Source organism: Topomyia yanbarensis, chromosome 3 (assembly GCF_030247195.1).
Source record: "Topomyia yanbarensis strain Yona2022 chromosome 3, ASM3024719v1, whole genome shotgun sequence".
Lineage (NCBI taxonomy): Eukaryota > Metazoa > Arthropoda > Insecta > Diptera > Culicidae > Topomyia > Topomyia yanbarensis.
The window spans coordinates 170,545,012-170,571,107 of NC_080672.1; the positions used below are offsets into that span (position 1 = coordinate 170,545,012).

Sequence of the window (26,096 nt, forward strand, 5' to 3'; positions counted from 1 at the left end):
AATTGGTTTCACATACAACTTGTCAATTATGAGCTTTTTCCGAAACTCTAATTCCCTCATAAGAATTTAAAAACAATAATATTAAAAACAACAACAACAACAACAATATTTTTCCACCTGATCGGAGACCCCCTGCAACAATAAACGATCGTTATTATGGCCCGCCGGCCAATTTTTCCAATCGCAACTTCTTTAGTCGTGCCAGTAGCTCCAGTCATAACCAAAACCGTCATCCCAATCATAGCTGCAACACGAATCTTCTACCACCGGATAGAGTGCTTCTTGCAGCAGCCAAGGATCGTTTTTCCGGCCTATCTACAAATTATATTCCATCGATTCAATTTACACGAGGCGAGATTTTGAATCCCTACCCAGCACGTGATACATCAAGATCATCGCATCAATTAACAGCAGTAAATACGGAATGTTCGCCATCATCATCACAGTGTGAGGCATGCCGCTTTCAACATTCGTGTTTTCGGTAGTTTCGACACTTTCCTTAGAAGAAGAAAAAGACGAGTTTGCTGTTGAGCACAGTGTTTTCCAAGAATTAGATAATGATGGTAGACTTTCCAATACAAAAAAGACTGCGACAGAATTATTAATGTATTGTCAAAATTTTAATAGGATGAAAAGTCCAGCCAAAATGGCAGAAATTCATAAACGTATATTAGCTTCGTCATTTTTGGTTACATTAGGAACTGAAACTAGCTGGGACGATAGCGTAAAAAGTGAAGAAATTTTCGGCAGTGGTTTTAATGTATTCAGAGACGATCGAAATCTTCACGAATCTCAAAAGAAGTCTGGCGGGGGAGTTCTTGTGGGTATTTCGGCTCAATTTAATTCAGAAATTCTAGTCACAGTGAAGTTTAAGGAATTTGAACATGTGTGGGTTAAATCAAACATTGCCGGCGAAATGCATGTTTTTGCCTCTGTATATTTCCCACCAGAGCATGCTAATATAACACCGTACGAAGCTTTTTTCCAAATTGCTGAACAAATTTTATCTGAACTCCCAGCCGAGGTTAAAGTTCACATTTACGGAGACTTTAACCAACGCAACGCAGATTTTATTCCGGACTCTGAAAACGAACATATTTTAATCCCAGTCGTGGGAGAAAACGAAACATTGCAGTATATTTTCGACAAAACTGCTAGCATAGGACTAAATCAAATAAATCACGTAAAAAATCGACAGAATTGCTATCTCGATCTTTTATTTACAAACATTCAGGAAGACTTCCGTGTATCTGAATCTCTAACTCCTTTGTGGAAAAATGAAGCATTTCATACTGCTATTGAATTTTCCTTATTCATCCATGAAATTCAAAAATCCAGCGATTGTGACTTTGAGGAAGTCTTTGAATACCATAAAGCCAATTAAGACAATATCAGGCGGAAGCTAAGTAGTGTCGACTGGCAAAATAGCCTTAGAAATGAAGGAAATATTGTAACCGCAGTGGACGTATTTTACAAAGTTATTTTCAAGATAATTTATGAAGAGGTGCCTATTAAGAAAAAAAGACGACACGGCAACTCGAAGCATCCCGTTTGGTATAATAGACAAATTAAGAGTTTGAAAAATAGGAAGCAAAAAGCCCATAAGCTATATAAGAAAAACCAAAATAATGAGAACTTGAAAAAATATTTCGACATTTGCGATAAACTAAATATGGCCATAGACTCTGCACTTGCGGATTATAACTCAAAAACGGAACAGCAGATCAAATCTTGTCCAAAGAATTTTTTCAACTACGTCAAAACTAAATTAAAATCAGACAATTTCCCATCAACAATGCACTTGGATGACAACGTACGTGATAGCTCGGAAGAAATCTGCAACCTATTTGCAACATTCTTCCATGAAATATATACGACTTTTTCTGAACAAGACCGTGATCGCGATTACTTCGCTTTTCTTCCCGATTTTCCTTTGGATATTAGTGTCAATCATGTCATAGTGGAATACATTTTCAATTCTCTAAAACATTTAGATGTATCAAAAGGTTCTGGCCCTGATGGAATCCCACCATTATTTATGAAAAACCTAGCAATTGAGTTAACTGCCCCATTGTTCTGGCTGTTTAATATGTCTTTGCAATCTGGACAGTTCCCTAAAATATGGAAAAAATCTTTTTTAGTGCCTATATATAAATCTGGCAAAAAATCTGACGTACGTAATTATCGTGGGATAGCCATAATCTCCTGTATTCCGAAACTTTTCGAATCAATCGAAAAAATATTTCTTCAAATAAAAAACAGAATTTCCAACCTCCAGCATGGCTTCTTCAAAGGTCGTTCGACCTCAACAAACTTACTAGAATTTATTAATTATACACTGATTGCAATGGATAATGGAAACTACGTGGAGGCACTTTATACAGACTTTAGTAAAGCATTTGATCGCATTGACATTCCAATGTTACTTTATAAATTGACAAAGATCGGCATTGAGCCTGGGCTACTTACATGGTTAGAATCATATCTCTCCGAACGTCAGCAAATAATTAAATTTAAAGGAAAGCAATCTAATCCAATTAAAGTCACCTCAGGAGTTCCACAAGGCTCTCATTTAGGCCCTCTATTGTTTATTTTATACGTGAACGATATCTCCTTCATTCTCAAAAAACTGAAAATACTAATTTATGCGGACGATATGAAACTTTATTTGGAGATAAGAAATGCCGAGGATATTAATACATTTCAAAACGAAATACAAATTTTCCACATGTGGTGTCAAAAAAGCCTCTTACAACTGAACGTGAAAAAGTGTAATTCAATAACCTTTAGTCGAAAACGACAAACACCGAATGTTGAGATTACCTTAGGAAATCAGACTGTAGCAAAGTGTGAAAGAATTAGGGATTTAGGTGTTATATTAGATTCAAAGTTAAATTTTATTGATCATTATAACACAATTATACACAAAGCTAACAACATGCTCAGTTTTATAAAACGCTTTAGCTATCATTTTGAAGATCCTTATACAATAAAAATATTATATATTGCATATGTTAGGTCGATATTGGAATATTGCAGTATTATTTGGTGCCCTTTTTCAAGCAGACATGAAGAACGAATAGAATCGGTACAAAAACAGTTTTTATTATTTGCCCTTCGTAAATTAGGATGGACAGCATTCCCTCTGCCATCTTATGAAGCACGCTGCTTGCTTATCAATATTCAAACATTAAAGGAGCGTCGCGAATTTGCAATGCTCTCGTTCATTAATAATATCGTTTCGCATCGTATCGATTCAGCTGAAATTTTATCCAAATTGAACTTTTATGCACCTTCACGACAGCTACGAAATCGAAGTATATTTTCAATAACTCCTTTTCGCACAAACTATGCAAAATATAGCCCCATAAATCGAATGATGTCTATTTATAATCACTATTGCGACTCAATTGATTTTACAATGTCTAAACTGAAACTAAAGCAATATTTTATACACAAAAGAAATTCTAACGCGTAAGAGGATGATTCTGTAAAAGCCGAAATTGCTTCATTTATACTAAATTCACGAAATATACACATTAGTAATTAAGGAAATCTGTAGTCTACATAGATTGACGAAATAAATAAATAAATTAATGGACTTCAGCTGTCGCATCGTGCTCGTTTGCCAAGGAGGGCCGATTTGTTGATGATGAACTATCTTCGGGACGTGCCTGTCAATAACATAACCCAAAACGTTGAAAAATGTTTGAACAGCCGTATCAACATCTTCGGGGTCCAGAATATTTATCCAATCGAGAGTGGAGAAGAGGTCTGCGATACTGCGATGACCAGCTTTGTGGAAGTCGTATGAGGTGAGGACCGGAGGAACATTGTAATCGTGCGCCAGGGTGCGATCGATCGTGGCGATCAATGGTGGGTGATGTGCTACTGGTTTCACTAGAGCAGAGGGAGAAATCACTAATGATGTAGCAGAAACCTGATCGCTGACAAAATTAAGGTGGCGGTCATTCTCGTTGGCAATAGGATTAATTTGTAGTAACGTGGCTGAGCTGTAGCTGTTAAGAAGCCTCACCGCCCCTGAGTGAAGAACGGAGTGATCGGAATCCGGGTAAGAAAAAAATCCATTGCTGGAAGATTTCCACGAAATGCTGGGGAGATTGAAATCTCCTATGATGATGATCTCATCAACCGATTTAGCGTCTTCGAGGATGGTAAAAACTGAGCTGCAGTGCGCGTCACCATGTACGATGTCACGGACTTGGTCGGGTGGGACGTACAACGCACACAAGTACAACTTACAGTTGCCAAGCTCGATTATCGTCCAGACCTGCTCGAGGCAATCCCAGCAAGTCTTCTCAACAACTCGTGCCTTCAAGCTGCGATTAACTGCTTCTAATACACAACCTCCAGTAGATTTACGGCTATTTCTAGGTTTCCGGTCGCAACGAAAACCTCATATCCAATACCGAATACCTAACTGGAAAGCGTGTCATCATTTAACCACATTTCGACGAATATCACAACTGTTATTGGAGACTGCAATGCGATATTCCTCAACGGTTTAATTGATACCACCAACGTTTTGGTAGTACAGTAGCAGCTTGTCTCGTCGTTCTCCAAAGCTGGAAATCGAAGAGTTTTGAGACAAAAAAGAGCTCACAGATGCTTCATACTTGCCTGCTGTAGGTTTGCGGAAGACCCCTCGTCAGTCAGGCTAGGTACCACTCCTGGACGGCTGCGGGTTGCTGGCATGAAAGGTGGCGTCTGATACCGATAGGTACTTTGCGAAATTGACGGTGAGCTGGAACATTTCGGTGCTAGAAGGTTTCGAAATAGATGGCTACTTGCCGCAGTATGAAGCTTGGAAGACCCTTTTTCCACTCCCGCACACAGGACCGAGACGACTGGTGAACGTTGGCTGCAGTAGCTGGACTGTGGCGGGGGGATCTAGGGCTTTCATAGTACAAGTGGCGGTGCATCCCGGAGTCCGATGTAACCTATTGACGAAATCTATCCTGTCTCTGCTGGTCGAAGTTAAATTCGCGAACCAGCACTCTAGTTGACCAAGGAGACGCTCTGAGTGCCACGTCCTTCACTTCGCTGGGAAGCTCGATTCGGAAGAAAACAAAATTGAGCTTTGTCAGATCAGCATCCTTCTTAACCAATAAGATTGCTTTGGGTGTATTGCTAATTCCCAGGCATTCTTGGGTCATGGCGACGATATCATCCACTGTATAGCTCGGATCAAGGCGGCTGAGGTAGACCCAGAACTGTTCCCGCTCATCAGCAACTGTTCTGATTTCCCGCTGAATTTCTCGAGTACCACAGACAGCGGCTGCAGTGACACGAATTTTAGCGTAATTCTCGCGACTTCTTTTTGGAGTAGGTAGATCCCCCGGAAGTCGCTTGATAGACAGCCCCCTTTGAGCTACAGAACCAGAATTAGCCGAAAAATGCGGTTGGAGAGATTAGACACGACTGCGTTCCGGATTTCTTAGTGTCCACGATAAAAGCAGCGGAATCGGTTTGCTCCATCGACTTGTTGATACTGCAAGCACAATTGTCGCACAGCCAGTACAAGTTCTTTTTAAATTCAGACAACAAGTTCAGAGTAGATCGCTGCATACCAGGAATGCAAGTGTGGTGAAAAACCGTTGCACAATTGCAACGACATGTAATTTTCTCGATCTCATTAACAGGAGAGTCACATGTTTTGCAAGCAGAATTCATTGCTACTTTCTATCCGCCTTTTTGACGTGTGGGAAGCACTTTTCGCCTGCGTTGGGTGTAAAATTTAGTGGGTGAATCCACAGTGATGTAAACAAAATCACGAGATAAACGAAGAATCACTACAGAAAATCTTTGGTTGTTCGCTTCAAATACACAAACCAACACAAAAGTATGCAGAAGATTGCCACGGTGAACAAATATTTTCGACTACAACGGTAATTTGATGAGTTATTCACACAAATAAAACACAACGAAAAATCAAAACAGTACAGCATGTCTGTTTCGTACACTGTTAAAAAAGCGTATTTTCAATGGCCGCAAATGCCAACTTTAATTGTATTTTACAAATGTTCTTGTGTGAAATCACACAAATAATTTGTTTAAGGGGGTCGTCTGGTGTAGAGGGCAAAAATAATCGACCTCTAGTTTATCCGCTTAATTGTTAGTATTGAACCTCTAGAAAGGTCTCCCGCAATCCACGGTGGCCATGCTGAACTTCTTTTGTTTCAAACAGCCATGAATTCCACGCGCGTATTTGCTATAACACACGCAGATTTCAATCTATCGGCAACAATGCAGTGTAAACAGTACACTGTAAACCACTTCTACCCAAATTTTCAAGAGAAAATACCCAATGGGTCATTTCAACAGTGTTTTTTCCGTGATGAAATTTTATGTGGGACACCCTTTAATAGCGTTTTTCAAATTGGTGAACACGATAACTCAAAAACTAATCAACAAAATGATTTGATTTTTTATGAGGATGCCCAATATGTGTAGCCTGTCGATGAACCACAGAAAACTGAATACAATTTTTTTTCTCCCTATTATTTTGAGAAAAATTAGCGAATTTTTTAGTAAAAGATATGATTTTTCATTTTTCATTAACCCATTTTCCGAAACTCGAGCTTTTTTTCTATTTTTGTGGTTCATCGACTAACTACAAGTCTAAGCTTTACAAAACTTATTGAATTTTCTGTATCAGACAATTTTATCGAGAGTTATCGTGTTCGCTGCGGCGCTTCTTGAGTTGGAAATGGTTGGACGTCTACTCTTGGAACACTCGTATGTGCTCTGTGCTCTGTGTGACTGAAAATATTTTTTTCGTGCACAATCAATGTATAAACCGATCCTTATATTACACAAAAGATCTATTGTTGCCTTGCCTTCAAAATCGTGAAACAACATAACTTTCGTTTTGAGCACTTTACATCAGACGCTCCCCTTAAGCCTCCTTATGGTATATTTTATAATTTCACACTTTAAATGCTTAACATGGTTTCAGCAGGCTAAAGTAACTTTTCACTAACTCAGATGCTAGGAGCACTATGAAGTGGGAGTAACTAAATCGGCATTAATGTGACAGTCATTAAGTAGGTTTAAAGCATAATATCACGAGATTTTGATTATTGTCAACGACGGTATCTTCGGATAAGTTTCTCGAAGAGCCAAGGCTTCTGGGTGCTGGAAAGAGTACCTAGAAGTTACCCTATCAATAATCAGACGAAGAACTGCAGAAAACTGCGTCCAACAGCTACGAAGGAAAATTATTCAGGAAATTCCAAATTATTAAGCTCCTTTATTATCATCGGCAAAGTCACTTACGGTTACTCAAACTATATCTACTGATTTGATAGCAACGAAATCCAAAACTACAAAAATCAACTAGTACCACCAGCGAAGCAGGTGGGTTGTAATTCGTTAAGGGTACTGTACACCTCGGGAATTTGATCACGAGATTTGGGCCGGGATTTTGCACTGGGTTTTAATCACGGAAAATTTTCTGCCGTTTTCTCTCCACTATCTTGTCCACTATTCACAATTCCGGAAGTCCCGGATTTTGGGCATATTCCACAATTAAATGCACATCGGTTCTTCGGTGATAACTAAACCGATTTTCACAAATCAAGTCTCAAATGCAAATGGGGTTATTATGCCAATTTGAAAAGAGTTAATGTTTCACTCAAGTTGGCATAACAACCCCATCCCCCCATATTCATTAAGACCAACTAGGTCAGATGGAAATAAATAAATAAATAAATGAATGGAAGGAATAATACGCAGCTGAGTGTTGCATCGCCTTCACCTTCTTACTCTTATTACTCCCTACTTCATCACATAACCCCCCTTCTTGTACCCTCACACCCGTATTTTCTTCATCCACATCGCATACCGAAATAAAATGAAGTATTTCTGACGCATCCTCCACTCTCATTCTGCTAAACCTCTCCCACCCCCCTTTCAAAACCATTCTCCAAGCATTTCAAAATATGATCACATCAAGATAACATTAAACTAATGCTTATTAAGGTAATTAGGGTAATGAGCCTATTTTGCCATATTTGTATTATCACCCTACCCATTTGAAGCCGTTGGTTACAGCATCTTTATTCAACGCATCGAGTCAAGTTGTAGGGCAACAATATGGGCACTAGATTCGAGTTTTCGACATTACCACAATTATATTGAACATAACCAGCTATTAAATCATAGTTTGGATAGATGAGAAAGGCACAATTGCACCACTATGTGGATTAAAACAGTCAAATTGCTTACTAGTGTTTCAATTTTCAGTTTCTGATACATATTACCATTTTTGAGCCAGTTGGTCCATAGGAATGCTTTTTTTATACATAGTATGACTGCTCTTGGATGCTCAGCATTACAATTACGATGTCGATACCTTGGGTAAATAGTATTTTTCATAACTCTGAACATGCGACAATTTGGCCAATTAATGAAACTGATGTAAACTGATGTAATAATGCAAGTATTTACAAAATCGCATCAAGATGATGACTCTAACACAGAGCCTCGAGGTTATGTGAAAATCTTTCGGAATATTCTGTAAATCCTCTTCTCAATTAAGTGAATAGATTTTTCGCTTCATTGTGACTTTCCGAAAGATTTGGATGACGCGTGGAACTGGTGAATCCACGAACATTGTTCAAAAACCCTTTTTTCCGATATTCAATTTAAAAAATATCATTGACATAAAATCGTGCTTGCGACTGTTATAGGGACCTTATTGATTACGTAATAACCTTCTGGAAGATCCGGAACATTCACAAAACTGGTGTTTGTGACCGGAACATCCGGAACATCTATAAACTGGTCCGTCCATATGCTTGGTTCTAAAACTCTAACCAATACTGAATCCTAAAACTCTGTCGTTGTTATGGAAAGTATGTTTTGAAGTAAATTTTTTTAACTAATCTTGAAGTATCATTGGAGTTTTTACCTGTGGCTTGGCTTAGAACCATATTGGCCGACAGGGCAGTGTTCCGGTCACAAAAATGAATAAGTTCTAAATCGGCTTAAACATATTTTCGGTAAACTCCCAAGTTTTAATAGCATTTTTGTGGACTGGCCAATCTTATGGATGTTTCGTGTCTTCCGAAAGGTCATAATGTGGCTAATAGTGTCCCTCCTCTCCTAGTCACAAGTAAGAATTTATGCCAATATTTTTTTTCTTAAATGATGATATTTCTACAAACATTTTCGAAAGAAACCTCAGCGTTATAGGACTTGGTTTATGAATTGACTAATTTTACTGACGTTCCGGATCTTCCGAAAGATTTTTAAGCTTCATTTTTTCGCAATATTTGAGTCAAAGGAATAATATAATTTTTATGAAATTGAAATGAAATTTTATGTGATTATGTTGGTCTATTCGGTTCGAAATTTAAGTTGAGCTGGTATGGATATCAAGTTCTGCATTATTAACTTTAACACGAGGATGACAATCATTTTGATTTCAAACTGTATTTTTTCATGGCGTTAGAGTATACATGTGCAATTCTGCATTATATGATGTTTGGTTTTTTTAGAAATATATCAAACGTATAAGGTCCATACGTCTCCCAACCTTTGAACGGAACGGATCGTTATATTTCACAGTGGTGTTCGGTGTGTAAATTTTAGTGAATCAAGGTCATCCTTTGTTCGTTCGTTAGCTGCCGTTCTGCTGGTGCCGACAGTAAATCCAGTACATTGTTTTCGCTGGTGCGGAACAATCGACGTTGTTTGCAGATAAGTTTTGCTTTATTATTTTTTTTCCTCGTTTGCTTTCTTTCCTTTTCCCTACTTTACTCAAATCAAATAATAAGACACATTCCCGTTTATATAACGCTCTGCCCTCGTGCTTGAATGGCCGAGGGCGAAATACCATCTGATGTAATCATGGAAGTCCCTGATCCCCCTAATACTCGCATTGCTCCCCGTATAAAGCAGTACCCAGAAGGTTCCTCTGGGCCATGGGTGGTATATTTTCGGACCGGAGAGAAACCGGTTAATATATTAAAACTTTCTCGAGATCTGACTGCTAATTACCCGGCTGTAGCTCAGATAACACGTGTTCGGGCAAACAAGATACGTGTTCTAGTGAATGATCTCGGCCAGGCAAACGCGATTGCTTGCTGTGAGCGCTTTACACGGTAATTTAAAGCGTACGTGCCTTGTGTGGCCTGTGAAATCGATGGGGTAGTGTCCGAACCGGGCCTGAAATGCGAAGAACTGTTGGAGCACGGGGTTGGCTGCTTTAAGGACCCCTCTCTTGAACAGATTAAGATCTTAGAATGCAAACAATTGTATACCGCAAACACCGAGGGAGGTAAGACTACCTACTCTCTATCAGGCTCGCTTCGGGTGACATTCGCCGGGTCCTCTCTTCCCAACTACATCCTCCTTGACAGGGTTCGCCTACCAGTTCGCCTGTTTGTACCGCGGGTCATGAGCTGCAGCAATTGCAAGCAGTTGGGCCACACAGCCACATATTGTGAAAATAAGAAACGATGCGGTAAATGCGAAGGAGAGCATGAGGATGACTCTTGCGACAAAGAAACTGAAAAGTGTATTTGCTCTTAAATCATGCCCTGCGTACAAGCAGCGCGGGGATAAAATTAAGCGCTCCCTTAAGGAACGCTCAAGGCGTTCTTATGCAGAAATGCTAAAGAATGCTTCGCCATCTGTCCTGTCCGAAAATCCCTATGCTGGTTTGGCTAACGTTGAGCAAGAATCTGATGACCCACGAGAGGGAACATCTTTGGTTAACCCAGGGGAATCCAGGAAGAGGAGAAATCCACCCTCCCCTACATTGCCTCGTAAGGGTGCCAAGGTGTCGTCCACTCAGAGTGCGCCATCTACAACCAATAAATCCAACGGAAGTGATGCACAAAAGCCGAAGCAATTTGCTCCAGGACTTGGAAATATTAATTCTAACAAGAAGTACCCACCACTTCCAGGGACATCCAAAACCCCAAGTGTCCCCTTTTTTCAAACAGATACTCAGTCCAGTAGCGGACTAAAGAAATTTTCTGACATAGTGGACTTAATTTTCACAGCTTTCAATGTTACTGATCCTCTTAAAAGCCTTCTGATACGTTTTCTCCCTATAGTGCAAACATTTTTGAAGCAGTTGACTACTAAATGGCCCCTCCTTGCAGCGATCGTATCCTTCGATGGCTAAGTCATCGAACGAGGTCACCGATTCGATCACTGTTCTACAGTGGAACAGCAGAAGTATCCTCCCGAAAATCGATTCCTTTAAATTTTTACTAAATAGTTTAAAATGTGATGCTTTCGCATTATGTGAAACTTGGTTAACTTCCGATATAAATCTCAACTTCCACGACTTTAATATAATTCGTCTGGATCGAGAAAACCCCTATGGAGGAGTACTTTTGGGGATCAAAAAGTGCTATTCTTTCAACCGAATTAACCTCCCTTCGACACCAGGTATTGAAATTGTCGCTTGTCAAGTTTTAATCAAAGGTAAAGACCTTTGCATTGCTTCCATCTACATTCCTCCTAGAGCCTCAGTAGGGCACCGAACGCTTTGTAATATCACGGAATCCTTACCGGCACCGCGGCTAGTTTTGGGAGACTTTAAATCGCACGGTACGGTATGGGGCTGTCTTCATGATGATAATAGATCAACATTAATCCAAGATCTTTGCGATAATTTCAACATGACCATCTTAAACACGGGAGAAATGACGCGGATTCCTACACCACCAGCACGCGCAAGCGCGTTGGATTTATCGCTTTGCTCGACATCGCTACAGTTAGATTGCATGTGGAAGGTGATCCCTGATCCCCACGGTAGCGATCATTTGCCTATCGTGATTTCAATTGCTAACGGTTCAAGACCATCGGAAACAATCAATGTATCGTATGACCTCACACGGAACATTGATTGGAAGAGTTACGCGACCGCGATATCCGTTAAAATCGAATCCACTCAAGAACTTCCTCCGGAGGAAGAGTACAGGTTTTTGGCTGGCTTGATTCTCGACAGTGCGAATCAAGCTCAGACTAAACCAGTACCCAGCGCGAATACCCATGGACGGTCTCCCACCCTGTGGTGGGATAAAGAGTGCTCAGAGCTGTACGCGGAAAAGTCCACTGCATATAAGGCCTACCGGGAAGACGGGTTACCCGCTAGCTATCAACAGTACGCGTCGTTAGAAAGGCGAATGAAGAGTCTAATGAAAGCCAAAAAACGCAGTTATTGGCGCCGGTTCGTCGACGGGTTAACGAGAGAAACAGCGATGAGCACTCTTTGGGGTACGGCTCGACGTATGCGTAATCATAATAGTACCAACGAGAACGTGGAATATTCAAACCGTTGGATATTCGCTTTCGCCAAGAAGATCTGTCCGGACTCTGTCCCGGTACAGAAAACGTACCGCGCCGCGTCTTCTCACGATACCGCGAACGAAACACCGTTTTCGATGGTGGAGTTCTCACTTGCTCTCTTATCGTGCAACAATAACGCCCCAGGGTTAGACAGAATCAAATTCAACTTGCTGAAGAATCTGCCTGACACTGCAAAAAGGCGCCTGTTGAATTTATTTAACAAGTTTCTTGAGCGTAACATTGTCCCTTATGAATGGAGGCAAGTGAAGGTCATCGCCATCCAAAAACCAGGAAAACCAGCCTCCGACCACAACTCGTATCGGCCGATTGCAATGCTGTCCTGTATTCGGAAGTTGTTCGAGAAAATGATCATGTTTCGCCTCGACAATTGGGTTGAAGCAAATGGCTTACTGTCAGATACACAATTTGGCTTCCGCAAAGGCAAAGGGACGAACGATTGCCTTGCGTTGCTTTCTACAGAAATCCAAATGGCCTATGCTAACAAAGAGCAGATGGCATCAGTCTTCTTGGATATTAAGGGGGCTTTTGACTCAGTTTCTATCAACATTCTGTCAGAGAAGCTGCACCAGCATGGTCTTTCACCAATTTTAAATAACTTTTTGCTAAATCTGTTGTCTGAAAAGCACATGCATTTTTCTCACGGCGATTTAACAACATCGCGATTTAGCTACATGGGTCTTCCCCAGGGCTCATGTCTAAGTCTCCTGCTCTACAATTTTTACGTGAATGACATTGACGATTGTCTTGCCAATTCATGCACGCTAAGGCAACTTGCAGACGACGGGGTGGTCTCTGTTACAGGGCCCAAAGCTGCCGACTTGCAAGGACCATTACAAAATACCTTGGACAATTTGTCTGCTTGGGCTCTTCAGCTGGGTATTGAGTTCTCCACGGAGAAAACTGAGTTGGTTGTTTTTTTCTAGGAAGCGTGAGCCGGCGCAACTCCAGCTTTTATTAATGGGTGCAACGATCAACCAGGTTTTCACATTTAAATATCTCGGGGTCTGGTTCGACTCTAAAGGTACCTGGGGATGTCACATTAGGTATCTGAAACAGAAATGCCAACAAAGGATCAATTTTCTCCGAACAATAACTGGAACATGGTGGGGTGCTCACCCAGGAGACCTGATCAGGTTGTACCAAACAACGATATTGTCGGTGATGGAGTACGGGTGTTTCTGTTTCCGCTCCGCTGCGAACATACACTTCATCAAACTGGAGAGAATCCAGTACCGTTGCTTGCGCATTGCCTTGGGTTGCATGCACTCGACCCATACGATGAGTCTCGAAGTGCTGGCGGGCGTTCTTCCGCTAAAAAATTGATTTTGGGAACTCTCATATCGATTGCTCATCCGATGCGACATTCTGAACCCGTTGGTAATTCAAAATTGCGAGAGGCTCGTCGAGCTTAATTCTCAAACCCGTTTTATGTCCTTGTACTTCGACTACATGGCACAGAGCATCAATCCTTCTTCGTACAATCCCAACCGTGTCCGTTTCCTAGATACTTCTGATTCTACTGTATTCTTCGACACATCCATGAAGGAAGAGATTCGTGGAATCCCGGACCATATACGCCCGCAGGTGATCCCCAATATATTTTATAATAAATTCCGGGAAGTCGACTGCGACAAAATGTTTTACACTGACGGATCAAATCTCGATGGGTCCACTGGCTTCGGTATCTTCAACAATACTATCACCGCTTCATTCAAGCTCAATGATCCCGCTTCAGTTTACGTCGCAGAGTTAGCTGCAATTCAGTACACCCTTGGGATCATCGACACTCTGCCCACAGATCACTACTTCATCGTTTCGGACAGCCTCAGCTCTATCGAGGCTCTTCGTGCGGTGAAGCCTAAAAAGCAATTACCGTATTTTCTGGGGAAGATACAGGAGTCCTTGTGTACGTTATCTGAAAAATCTTATCAGATTACCTTTGTTTGGGTCCCCTCTCATTGCTCTATCCCGGGCAATGAAAAGGCCGACTCATTAGCAAAGGTGGGCGCATTAAATGGTGACATATACGAAAGACCAATCTGCTTCAACGAATTTTTTAGTATTTGTCGTCAGAGGACGCTCAACAGTTGGCAAACCTCGTGGAGCAATGGGGAACTTGGACGATGGCTACATTCGATTATCCCAAAGGTATCAACGAAGCCTTGGTTCGGGGGGATGGATGTGGGTCGGGATTTTATTCGTGTAATGTCCCGACTTATGTCCAATCACTACACCATGGATGCGCATTTGCGGCGTATTGGGCTTGCGGAGAGTAGTCTGTGCGCTTGTGACGAGGGCTATCATGACATCGAACACGTTGTCTGGGTGTGCGCCGGGTATTGTGACGCCAGGTCTCAGTTAAAGGAATCCCTTCGGACCCGAGGTAGACCACCCAATGTACCAGTCCGAGATATGCTGGCAACTCGTGATTTCCCCTATATGTCCCTTATTTATACCTTCATAAAAACGATAAATATCCCAATTTAGCCCCTCTCTTTTATTTCTCGTTTTTAGAGTTTCCTCCTGCCTTGTGGAACCGATCAGCTCCAGAGTGCCACTATGTAACCGCCATCGCCCTTACCACTACGCCTGCATAGAAGGAAACTGAAGCGAGAGCGACTCGAGGTCCGATGACTTTTGAAAGATTCCCCGCGGGTCCGAAGAATACCATCCGCCAATCCGGTACTCGACGACTTACTATACTGAGGCGCAAATTTGATACGCTGATCCACCTCCCCCCCCCCCCCGCGGTTCGAGCGAAAGTTGCAAGTTTTGCTCTTCTTTCCCTGTCTCTCCCCTGTACTTGATACAACTGCTGCTACACTGATGCGGACCCTTTGAATATCTTGACCAAGCATAAGTTTTAGTTAAAAAATTCAAATTAGTATTCTGTATTCCTAGTTTTAAGATAGCTATAATTTTTACTCTTTATTGAAACTCTTGTCCTCCATCTTGTAAATAGAATTGAATCCCTAGTTTTAAGATTTCTGTGAAATTTCTCATAAATATTTGTTCCCCCTTTTGTGTACTAAACTATATTGTTAGTTTTAAGATAACCGTAAAATATTTCGTAAAATACTATTACTCCCCCTCTTGTATATCAAAGTGAATCCCTTGTTTTAAATTTTTTCATAAAAAAATCTTTTGGCCCTCTTTTGTATATTGAATCTTATTTCTAGTCTTAAGATAGCTGTAAACTTTCTTTTCCTTTGTAAAAAAATATTTCAACATTGTAACCTCCTAGTTTTAAGATATCCAAAATGTAAAAACAAAAGCATTTGGCACCGCCAAGCTAACGCATTTGTGCCTATCAAATAAACGAAATGAATAAAAAAAAAACGTATAAGGTTTGTTTGCCAGTAATTGAAGTGAACCAAATCCGAAAATCTTGGAATCACTAGGGCCTTCAATTAATATCACGTGGATATGAATACGATTAGTATATCAAGGAAGGAATAGAAATAAGTTGAAAATGTAGTGAATTAGATCTGCTATCACATTTCTTTCTCTAGAATAAAGAACAGACCAAAACGAAGCCAGGCTCTGCAATAGTTAATTTACACGGAAAGCTTAGGGTTTTGCCTATTCAAATAAGTTTAAATGATCATTTCACTTTGTTCATTTAGAATTTGCGATTTTTGTTAGCAAGACTAGAAAAATCTCCCACTACAAAACTTACCTATGGCAGAGCAGCATTGTGATTTTGGTGCTCGGCGGCAGCCGCAAAGCGTCACCGGTTCATTTTTTTCTGCTTTCGATGAGGAGGTGGAGAAGCACAGCGAAGGACTTTGTGGTCTAGATGAGGGGCTACTACCGATGAAGTTAGGAACTTGGAGAGGTGGTTTTGTGTTCATATTTGTCTGTGTTGTGTTTGAGTTGATTTTTTTTTCGCTACACTTTATGTCAGAATTCAATATTTTTCCTTACTTCCCCACCTTCGTGACACGGGTACCGTCACAACGCGGCGGGAAGTAGATATAGAGGATGTGGAGGATTATTATCAGAGCAACATGTCTCATTTGATTAAATCAGTTGCATAACTCAATTTCCAGTAACTATTTTATATTCACAACCTTTCGCTTGCCGGTGCCTTTGCTGTTGATGATGAGGCTGATGGGGCTGTATCAATTTGGAATGCTTCATGCTTCCAGCTTCTGCCTGGTGATGGAACACCACTGACGACGTGATGCAGAGACTAATTTCAATCTACTTTTGCTTGCTGATGAGGTTTGTCCTCGCTATCCACTAGTTGGCTGTAAATCTGCTCTGAATATTCATGTTCGATTCAGCGTCGTCCAATTATTCCAGCATCCGGCGTCGAAAGGACAAAGTTTTATCTGCGAGAGAAATAAGAGAAGAGGTAGTTATAGTTTATGAATGTGTTCAGTATCTATTCTATCGATAAATGGCGCTTTGTTTCGAAAATTAGAAAATGGAAAATTGGCAGCTTCGATTGGAAACATTTGAATAATGATAGAAGCTTTCGGATGCTTTTAATCCATTTGATTTCCAATTCCCTCACAATCACAGTTACTTGCCATGAAAGTTCGATGCAAATTGAGAATGATGTATTCGATATGTACGAAGTAGTTCGTTTCAATTGTCCCAAAAGATTGAAATATACCGTTTTCAAATTTGTGTTGTGCATAGTTGCGAATTATACATATGGAAGAGAGATTTATGTACGATATCCATGATAATCACAATGAGATTCGAGTTTGGCATGAAAACATGAGAATGAGAAGACAAACTTTGTTTTCATGACATTTTGGTAAAACGATAATTCAAAAACTCTTAATGGCAATGAGCGCCAGTATTTTGAAGCTAAAATATAAATGTTTTGGATCATGAAAACGTTTAAGTGTTATGGAATAAAATTTCAATCATTTATTTAGAACGTTTGTAAATGTGAAGATGTGAGTCTATTGCACAAAACCGACTATATACCGTATTCGTCACACAACGACAATAACCAGTGATACTATAAATCAACGCTTTTTTTTGAAAAGGGCGATGCTCGCAAATGTAAACAAAACAAGTTTTCTTTAACAGCGGAATTATATGTATTAAACGCAACAAACTAACGCAAAATTTTTGTAAAAATATATTTTATTATTGAGAATAAAGTCCGTACAAATAGGGCTGAACTGTAATTTACCATACTTCAAAGTATCGCCCTTCCGATCTTCATGTAAGCAATACGGGCGAAAATCTGATTGGTGATAGTCGAAGGGCGAAACTTTTTTTTTTCATCCATCTGCGATTGAAAAAGTCTGCTAAAGAAAGATTTTACAAATATTCGAGTGATTTACATCGATAACTGCAATTTCTATTTAAATATTGTGAATATTTTGGTTCGAGCGAAGTGTACAATCAACACTTAATCTGGTGGATATGGAGTTCCAACGATTTCAACTACTTTTAGGTTGTAATGCATTATTACTACATTCTATCGTGTAATTCTAAATTTTTACTTATTACTTATGTTTTATTTAAAAAGATGCTGCTTCCATGTTTTTGGATGTGCTGGCGGTTCTAAAGTTGTGTATTACCCCAAAGCATACCATCGGTTGCACATTTCGAAGAGGTCTCAACAAACGTGGATTATCCAGCAGAGCTATCGTTTGCTAACATTCAATGCTCTACGCCTGTGGCACCGTTGGATTTGTCGGTTCATAGCGACGCAAGAAGGTGCGAGCAACCGCTCGACCTGTCGGTTCGTCAGACTGGGAATTCTACCGAAGCTCTCAACCTGGTCAAAAGGGAAGATGTTGAGAGTGCATCAAAGCGTTTAAGATTGTCACATTATTCCGGAGGTAATATTTCTTCCAGGGAATATCGAAAAAGACAGTGATTCTAGTGATGAAGAGGAGCAGCTCCCGGGCGATGCAATTGTTCTAAACGATTTTATTATCGATGAATACTTTGAACGATATCACAACTTTAGTGAATGATAACGATGAAGATCCAGATCAGCATTGCAATATTCCTGAAGGAATTTCGAATAAAGAAAATCAGAGTTTGATCAGAAATAGATGTTTGTAAATGTCCAAACAACTAATGCATTCTCATTATTTACAGCTTCAAATATTCCGCAGCCAACTTGCACGGAGGGCGACGATTTGCCTGGGGACCTCGGATTTCTAGAGAAAATTTTCAATAGGACGTAAGTAACAATGAGAGATTCTCTTTGGGGTCTTTCTCTTCTGTTCATTACTCGGCCATGCACTCTACTCTTTGCATAATATTCTAGTAAAAACCGTCGGCTTTCGATATGTACTGGAAAATTAGTGCAAAGTGTTGTAATGACGTCGTAATAAACGAAAGAGATAGTAAACAAAGAGAGGCTCTCAATGTTAGTTACGTCCTATTGAAAATTTTCTCTAGATTTAATGAGAGCACATCAGGTTTTAAGAAAAAAAAGCAAAAAGAAAAACCTTCGCTTAGCAAATCGAGATGCCAAAACCAGAGGAAAAGCATACCATAGGTCAGATGGAACAATCGTACCTGGTCGAAAAATACAAGCTGCTTGCACATGTGTGCATCTTAAGTGTCACGAAAAATATAACACAGATGCTATCGAATTTCCTGAAATTAACCAGTTCCTCACTGCGCATATTTCGATCGATGCTACAGCTCGACCACAAGTATTAACAATTTGATAATTATAGAAGAACTATCACTAAATTTGATATTTTTGATTTTTATAGATGCAACCATCCAGAAGAAGCTTCTTACGAAAATATTATCTTCCAGCCGTCAATGGCCAGGTGCGTGTTTGCAAGCGAATGTTTATGGCTACATTTGATATCAGGGATAAAAAAATTCGAATCCTTTCATCAAAAAAAAATGAATGGAGATGGCATAGCTAAAGAAGATCAACGTGCAGGAAACTGCAATCGAAAGGCTCTCTCCGTAGAACAAGCGGAATACATTGAACAGCACATAACATCGTTTCCAGCATACACGTCTCATTATTGCCGCGAAAATACATCAAAATTATATTTGAGTAGTGATCTTAATATCACTAAAATGTACGAGTTATATAATATAAAATGCATTGCCGATGGTAAGAATCCGGTTGAATATAGCTGCTACCGAAAATTTTTCAGGAAATCGAACCTTTCGTTTAGGAAATTGAAAGTTGATACTTGTTGTGAATGTGACAAATTAGCTGTTCAAATAAAAAATTCCAAAACGGAAGAGGATAGAAAATGTCTCGAAGCAGCTAGAGACACGCATCACGATCGGGCCAAAATAGCATACCAGCAAAAGAAAAGCGATGTTCAAGCCGCGAAGAATAATATACGCATACGAACAGCATCGTTCGATTTGCAAAAGTGTCTACCAACTCCACATTTGCAATGTGGTATGGCTTACTACAGCCGACAGCTGTACACACTTAATTTAACCATTTTCAGTACAAGTAAAGAAGGAAATGTAGTGCAATGCTATTTGTGGGACGAGTCAAAAGGGCGACGTGGCTCGCAAGAAATTGGGTCTTGTTTATTGCAAGACCTAAATGAAATGAACGCGAACATAGAATTACTTACGTACTATTCGGATCGATGCGCCGATCAGAACCATAATTATGTTATTTGTATGACGTTTATGTACTTCGTGGCAAAGTGTCAAAGCCAAGGCAGAGTGCTAACAATCCGGCACAAATTCATGGTTCCAGGACATAGTCACATGGAAGTGGATTCCGCCCACGTTGCAATTGAACGGGCCAAAAAGCGATGCTGTGCGAACATTGAAACGCCTAGAGATTGGGCTGTCTTTATATCTGCGATCCAGAGGAGTATACCATTTGCACTCATTGAATTAAATTTACAAGATTTTGTTGCCCTTGATCAGCATTTCAACCGTCCCAAAGTAGACGAGAATGGCGACAAAATTCGATTCAGGGATATTTCGGTGTTTGAATATCGAACATCAAGACCAGGTGTGCTGTACTTCAAATATAGTTTAGATGACATCGAGTATAGCAGCTTTGTCATGAACTCAAGCTCCGTAGGGGACATTTCGAGTGTTATATTACTTCCCATTAATACTGAACCTCGGCCAATATCTTCGGAAAAATTGAACGACTTGGAAAAATTAATGGACTTTGTTTCTAATAAAGAGTACTACGCAACAATGTTAAAACAAATAGTACCCAAGAAAAGCTAGAAAAACTTTTACAGGGGAAGATCATTTTGAGGCAGATTTGGACTATAACGACGAGCTACAGTTCGCTGATGAAATTAACAAAGCCAGTGGGACGTAAAATGATTGTGTAAAACATCGACCATTTCAATAAAATGTAAAACTTTTTTTTATATAATTCGAGTGCTATCTATTGATATATTTCTAATCACACTATTCTTCATAAAACTCCTAACATAATATTCACTTCGCAGTTTCTGCCAGTAACAGATTTGATCCATATTACGGCAATGGGCACGGCACATGTATTGCGATAAAATAGGTAACTGTGTACTTTGCAGCACACCTGGCGTAGGATTCTATCACGCTTTGGGTTAGCAGGTCATTGGCTGGGGAGACTTCGAAGGGTGCTCCTTTAGTTTTGTGTTCATGAGGTTGTTAGTCATCCGGATCTTTGGTCACTATCCCGTTGGGACAAACAGTTCTTCAACACTAACTAGTTTGGCAGACAGATAAATCAGATTTAAATTCACGCTATTGAAAGATGGTTTTTGTATGTGTCGATTACCAAAAACTTGCCGTGGTTCTCGAAATACGGTATATAAAAATCCATCTGGACAAGGTCGACAGACCACATCGTCATTTATTTTCGTCTGACATGCCTTGATTAGAGCGTAAGCGCGGAGTGGCAGCATTATATCGCGACGTTCATCGTGAGATCAGTGTACGTGTACGGAACTAACAATTGTTTTCTTCTTGCGTTTCTTACTTTACACCTGTTAGTAATAACTTTTAGGATATACATTGGAATTATTTCCAATGGGACTGTTTCCGAAACTGTTTAAAACGAAGGCCGCAACAACGGACAGTTTTGTCTGCGCGCGTAAAGCGTAACCAAAACAAAAAGACGTTTCTTCGTGTAGCTTTTCCAGCAATAATTCTCGTCTGATTCTGGTTATTTGCAATCCCTTTTCGATCATGCTTATAGTCCAACCGAGATTTTCTTTGGTTTTGAAGTAGAATACTTCTAACGTTTCAATGTAGGGGTCCCGTTTCAAAATTTTTTGCCAGAATTTTACCCGATTTTTTAAACGTGAATATCTGCCTTTGTACTGAATGAAAAAATAAGATTATTACGCTATCTGATTGGAAATATGTACAACAATTTTGTATCCAATTCGGTAGTATGTACAATTACTAGAAATAGCGGAAATAATGGATTTTATTAAAGTAGTAATTATCTGATCCATGATTGGTTGGTACAATTCGCTCAAAAAGCAAGCGTTGCTGGGACTGCCTCTTTTTCATCGAAAGAACTGTGACGGGTATAAAAAGAGAACACAAGAAAAATTCGTTAGTTTGTGTTCTGACGTTGTAAGCGTAGCAGCTGCTGCGTTTTATGTCAGCACATTCTTCGATGGTAGGTAATAGATACCATGATTGCCGCCAGGCGCTGATGATTCTAATCATGAAATGACGTGACAATTTTTGTATTTCAATATCATACTACTGAAAAACAAGTAAAAATGAACAGATCTGAAAAACGTGAAAACTCCCATACATCAGTCAATCTATCTTCTCAATAGGGAGCAGGTTAGTAATTCAAACGAACACGAAAAGTTATAAATAAATGTGCCGCGTGCCTGTTTGAATCAATTGTTGCTCTTTTGCCAGGCAAGCAAACCTCAGTTTGCTGACTAATTGTTCCATAAATTAAAAGCCCTTTTAAGGGCTATAACAATAACAAACAATAAAGAACAAATTGGAATATTTCCAATCATTGATAGCGATAATTCAATTGCGCAGTTTATATTCGTTATTTGTTGCTTGCGCGTATATTGACAATCTGAAGTTTGCAACAATCTGTTATTTGTTTAAATTTATCCTTCCGAAACAATACAAAAATGTGCAGCTACTTAAAGTACATTTCCAGGTTGAAATTAGCGAAATCCTGTGATTTATTAAAAATAGTCTTTCGGAAACATAATCCAAAATTCTGCAATGTTTCAGAAAATTGGAGGATGTGGCAACACTGCCATCTAGCGAAAGTCGTACCAAATCCGCAAATATTTTTTCGTTATTCTGCATGAAGGCAGTCCTTCCATCATCAGCGCGAAAGTGATAAAAGCCGATGTCACGTTTCAAGTTATCAGTATTTCATATTAGATGCTGAAGAGAAAGGTTGTTTCTTTTCATTTCGAAATATTTATATGCGTAACGTGCGGCTGGAAGAGATGGCAAACCTTTTTTTTGCATCTGACTAATTGTTCCATTCTGCATGTTATTTTTGTTAAACCAAAAGCCCTTAGCTAGTTTAGTATATTTCATTCCATAGCACGCGTGTTTGTGTATCCCACAAAATTAGGGTTACCAAATGGACTGAGAGCAAATTAAGGACATCCCTGCCAAATCTATTCGGAATTGGAGCCTGAAAAAGTCGGGAGTCTGGCTTATGTTCCAGCAGTTGAACTGGGACGTTGAATCTTGATCGAGACAAATTGGAATGGTGTAGTGCCAATATTGAACGAAGGTAACATCTTTGGCTATATCGAGTTATCCAACAAATTTTGGTTACTTCTGAGTAAAAGAACTTTTGGTTGTGATGAGTCGCCGAGAGTATGCATTAACAAAAACAATCGCTGGAAGTATTTGAAATTGACAATTGAAATTGATTCTCTTGGAATAAAGCTGATCTGAATAATTTAATACAGGGTGATTCATCATGACGTTTTTTTGATCTCGCAAAAATTTTAAAAATGGAGTAAATCGCGAAATGTTTATTTGTCAATCGAAAGAACATTTTTTGCCATTTATTGTTTGAAAACAATTTCTTTTAAACGTTGACCATGTTGGCGCTTGAGGTAATCCTTTCGATTGGTCCAATTTTTGTTGATGGATTCGAGTATTTCAAGTGGTATCTGGCTAATTAGTCGAGTAAAGTTGGTTTCCAATGGGAATGTCAATATTTTCTTCAATGCGTGCTGGATGTGGTCGACGTGCGTTCCAGTGTGCACCGTGGTGAATTTATCTGTATGTTTGTTTCCTCCGGCAAGCCGTAATGCGTACTGGTCGTTTCGTTGTGTAAAGGAGATGGTGTTGGCTTATTGGATACTGATATGATTTTCTGTTCATGATTTGATACGAGTTAGTTCGGAAAGTTTATTTTAAAGTTTATAGAGCATTTTTGCACTACTAGGGGAAATTTAAAATACTTGGTCCTCGGAGCAAACTGAGAAAAAGTTTTACGTATCATCATGTTATAAACTCAGTTAAATAACGGTCCGGAAAACAGATTAATTGTATCCACATTAAGCCCGGCTTATTTTGTGTGCGGCTAAATGACGCAATGTGCTTTTTACTTATTTTGTTTGCGAATATCGCGGCTACATAAATGAAAAGCTCCATTATTGTGAAATCTCCACTCTAAGATACCAGCTTGGTTAAGGTTCGGGCATATTATTATTTATGAAAACATGGGGTAAACGCGCCTCCTAAGGAAATATGATCATAGTTTAGCTATAGAACATTAGTTGGGAGAATTTAATAAATATAATTCAACCAACATTTCCCCCTGTAATTGCAATCATAACGCTTTGAAAAATGTTCAAAATTTTAATGATTCACAACAACAACGGGACAGAAAGCTCGTTGGACTAATACGTAATTTTGTTTTCTGTTGAGATTTCACAAAAGTGTAGCTTTAAATCGTCTTAGGTTATGCAATTATTAGGTTTTCAAAACAATTGTTCTGTTTTAGATTAGAAAGATGGGTAGGTAATGTCAACGACATTACCGAAATGAAGTAGCATACGTTTTAAGTTGTTAATACGAATGCTGCAATTTTTACTAATTTCTGAAAGGTTTTATTAAAATAAGTTATTGCGGTATTTCTAATGGAAATAGCAAAATAAAGGTACAAGTATATACGATTCTCTACTGTTGCCAAATTAATTGATTCACTCTCATTTAATGCTCTTTGCAGGGTTACCATATGAGGATAAATATGGTGGTATATTTCAGGTTTCGATGTACGTGTACCGATATTTCGGTATTTCCATTGAAAATAACGAAATGGCTGGTTTTAATATAACCTATCAGAATATAGTCAAAATTGTAGCATTCGCATTAACATCCTAAAGTGTATTCTACTTCACTCCGGTTATGTCTCCGACATTACCCACCCATCTTTTTTGAATGCTTTTTGTGTCGATCGTTGTGCATGATTCTGAAAAAGAGGTATTATTCTTTATATCAATTAACTGAACATGTACAATCGGCGATGGATTACTCTACTTCAAAGCACTTTATCTTAATCTATCTCTTATTTCCAACTATTCGGCATTCAAAATAGACGATAGAGCGAGGGTGTTTTTTAATGCACCGCGGATTATGCTTCTTCAGTCATCACTCAACGAATCCACCAATTTTCTTCAGAAATATTGTGCACAGTTGGCGTTCTGTTTCTCTTCACTTGCGAAAGTCTTTCCAAGATATCTCCTGACATTATAATCGCTGTTGCTAAATGAAAAGCCAGAATGGTGTCGTGATTCAGTTGTTTTGAATTACTACGCTGCTATCGTCAACCGAAATTCCCGAAAAATTAATACTTCTGACCCAAAGAGAATAGTGAAAGAGACGAAGAGTGAAAATCAGTCAAAACGGCAACACTCCCTTTATGATGATTTCAACACTAGAATTTTGGCAACCGCTTCTACAGGCAGCACTTTGAATGACTCCTATTATATTTTGAAAACAAACCGTATGTCGATCGATGGATTTGTTTATCAAACGATGTGCATTTCGAAACAAAGAGATGAAATAATTCTAAAGCTTATTTTTACTCATACATATACTCTAGAATGCACCTTACAATCACGATTGAACTAAATTCTGACGAAAATTCAAATTTCTTTTTTGATAGAAGTACAATACTTATCTCCTCCAACTCAGGCATGAGTAATGTTTATTTACATTGCACGATTGGTCTGCTCAATAAGGTATTTTTGGCTTCACACTATTCGTCTCTTTCCCTATTCTCTTTGTTCTGACCGGGCGAAACTGTAGCTGTCAAAAAAGAGGGCGATACATCGAAAGGGCGATAAATGAAAGAAATTGAAAAAGGGCGCAATTTTATTTTTTCAAATTTTAACGGGGAAAATGAAAACATATAAAAGAAGCATTAAAGCAGATTGATGATTTGCCTAAGGATTAATGGTTTATGTGATATTGACAGAAGAATCTGTATTCATGTTTAAATACAATTTAAAATTAATTCTTAAAAATAGGATTGTTGCTTCTGCAGAATGCTGTCATTGCGAGTATCGCCCTTTTCAAAAACCTGTTTTAATCCACCTAGCGGTGCAATTGTGCCTTTCTCATTTCTCTAAACTATGGCACGGAGGCTTTTTATGTTTAACATAATCGTGGAAATGTCCACTACATTCTTAGTACACTTTGCACTTATACACAATGGCATGACAGCCACGAACTTGATGAGCTACGTGTCGACGGTGAAACACTTGACACAAAAAATATCATACTCCATTAGCCTAATCAGCATTAGATCAATGTTATCTGCTTGCTAATCATTGTGT

General features: G+C 39.3%; 1 protein-coding gene across 1 annotated transcript in view; it reads right to left on the reverse strand.

Moving 5' to 3' along the window:
• LOC131690836 (TWiK family of potassium channels protein 7-like) overlaps window positions 1-26,096 on the reverse strand; it is a 359,592-nt gene that overhangs the window by 51,540 nt on the left and 281,956 nt on the right. The window contains exon 4 of the mRNA XM_058976896.1: window positions 16,034-16,691. Within this exon, the coding sequence (XP_058832879.1) occupies window positions 16,034-16,208 (175 nt within the window). The 5' untranslated portion in view covers window positions 16,209-16,691. The remainder of the gene's footprint in view (window positions 1-16,033; window positions 16,692-26,096) is intronic.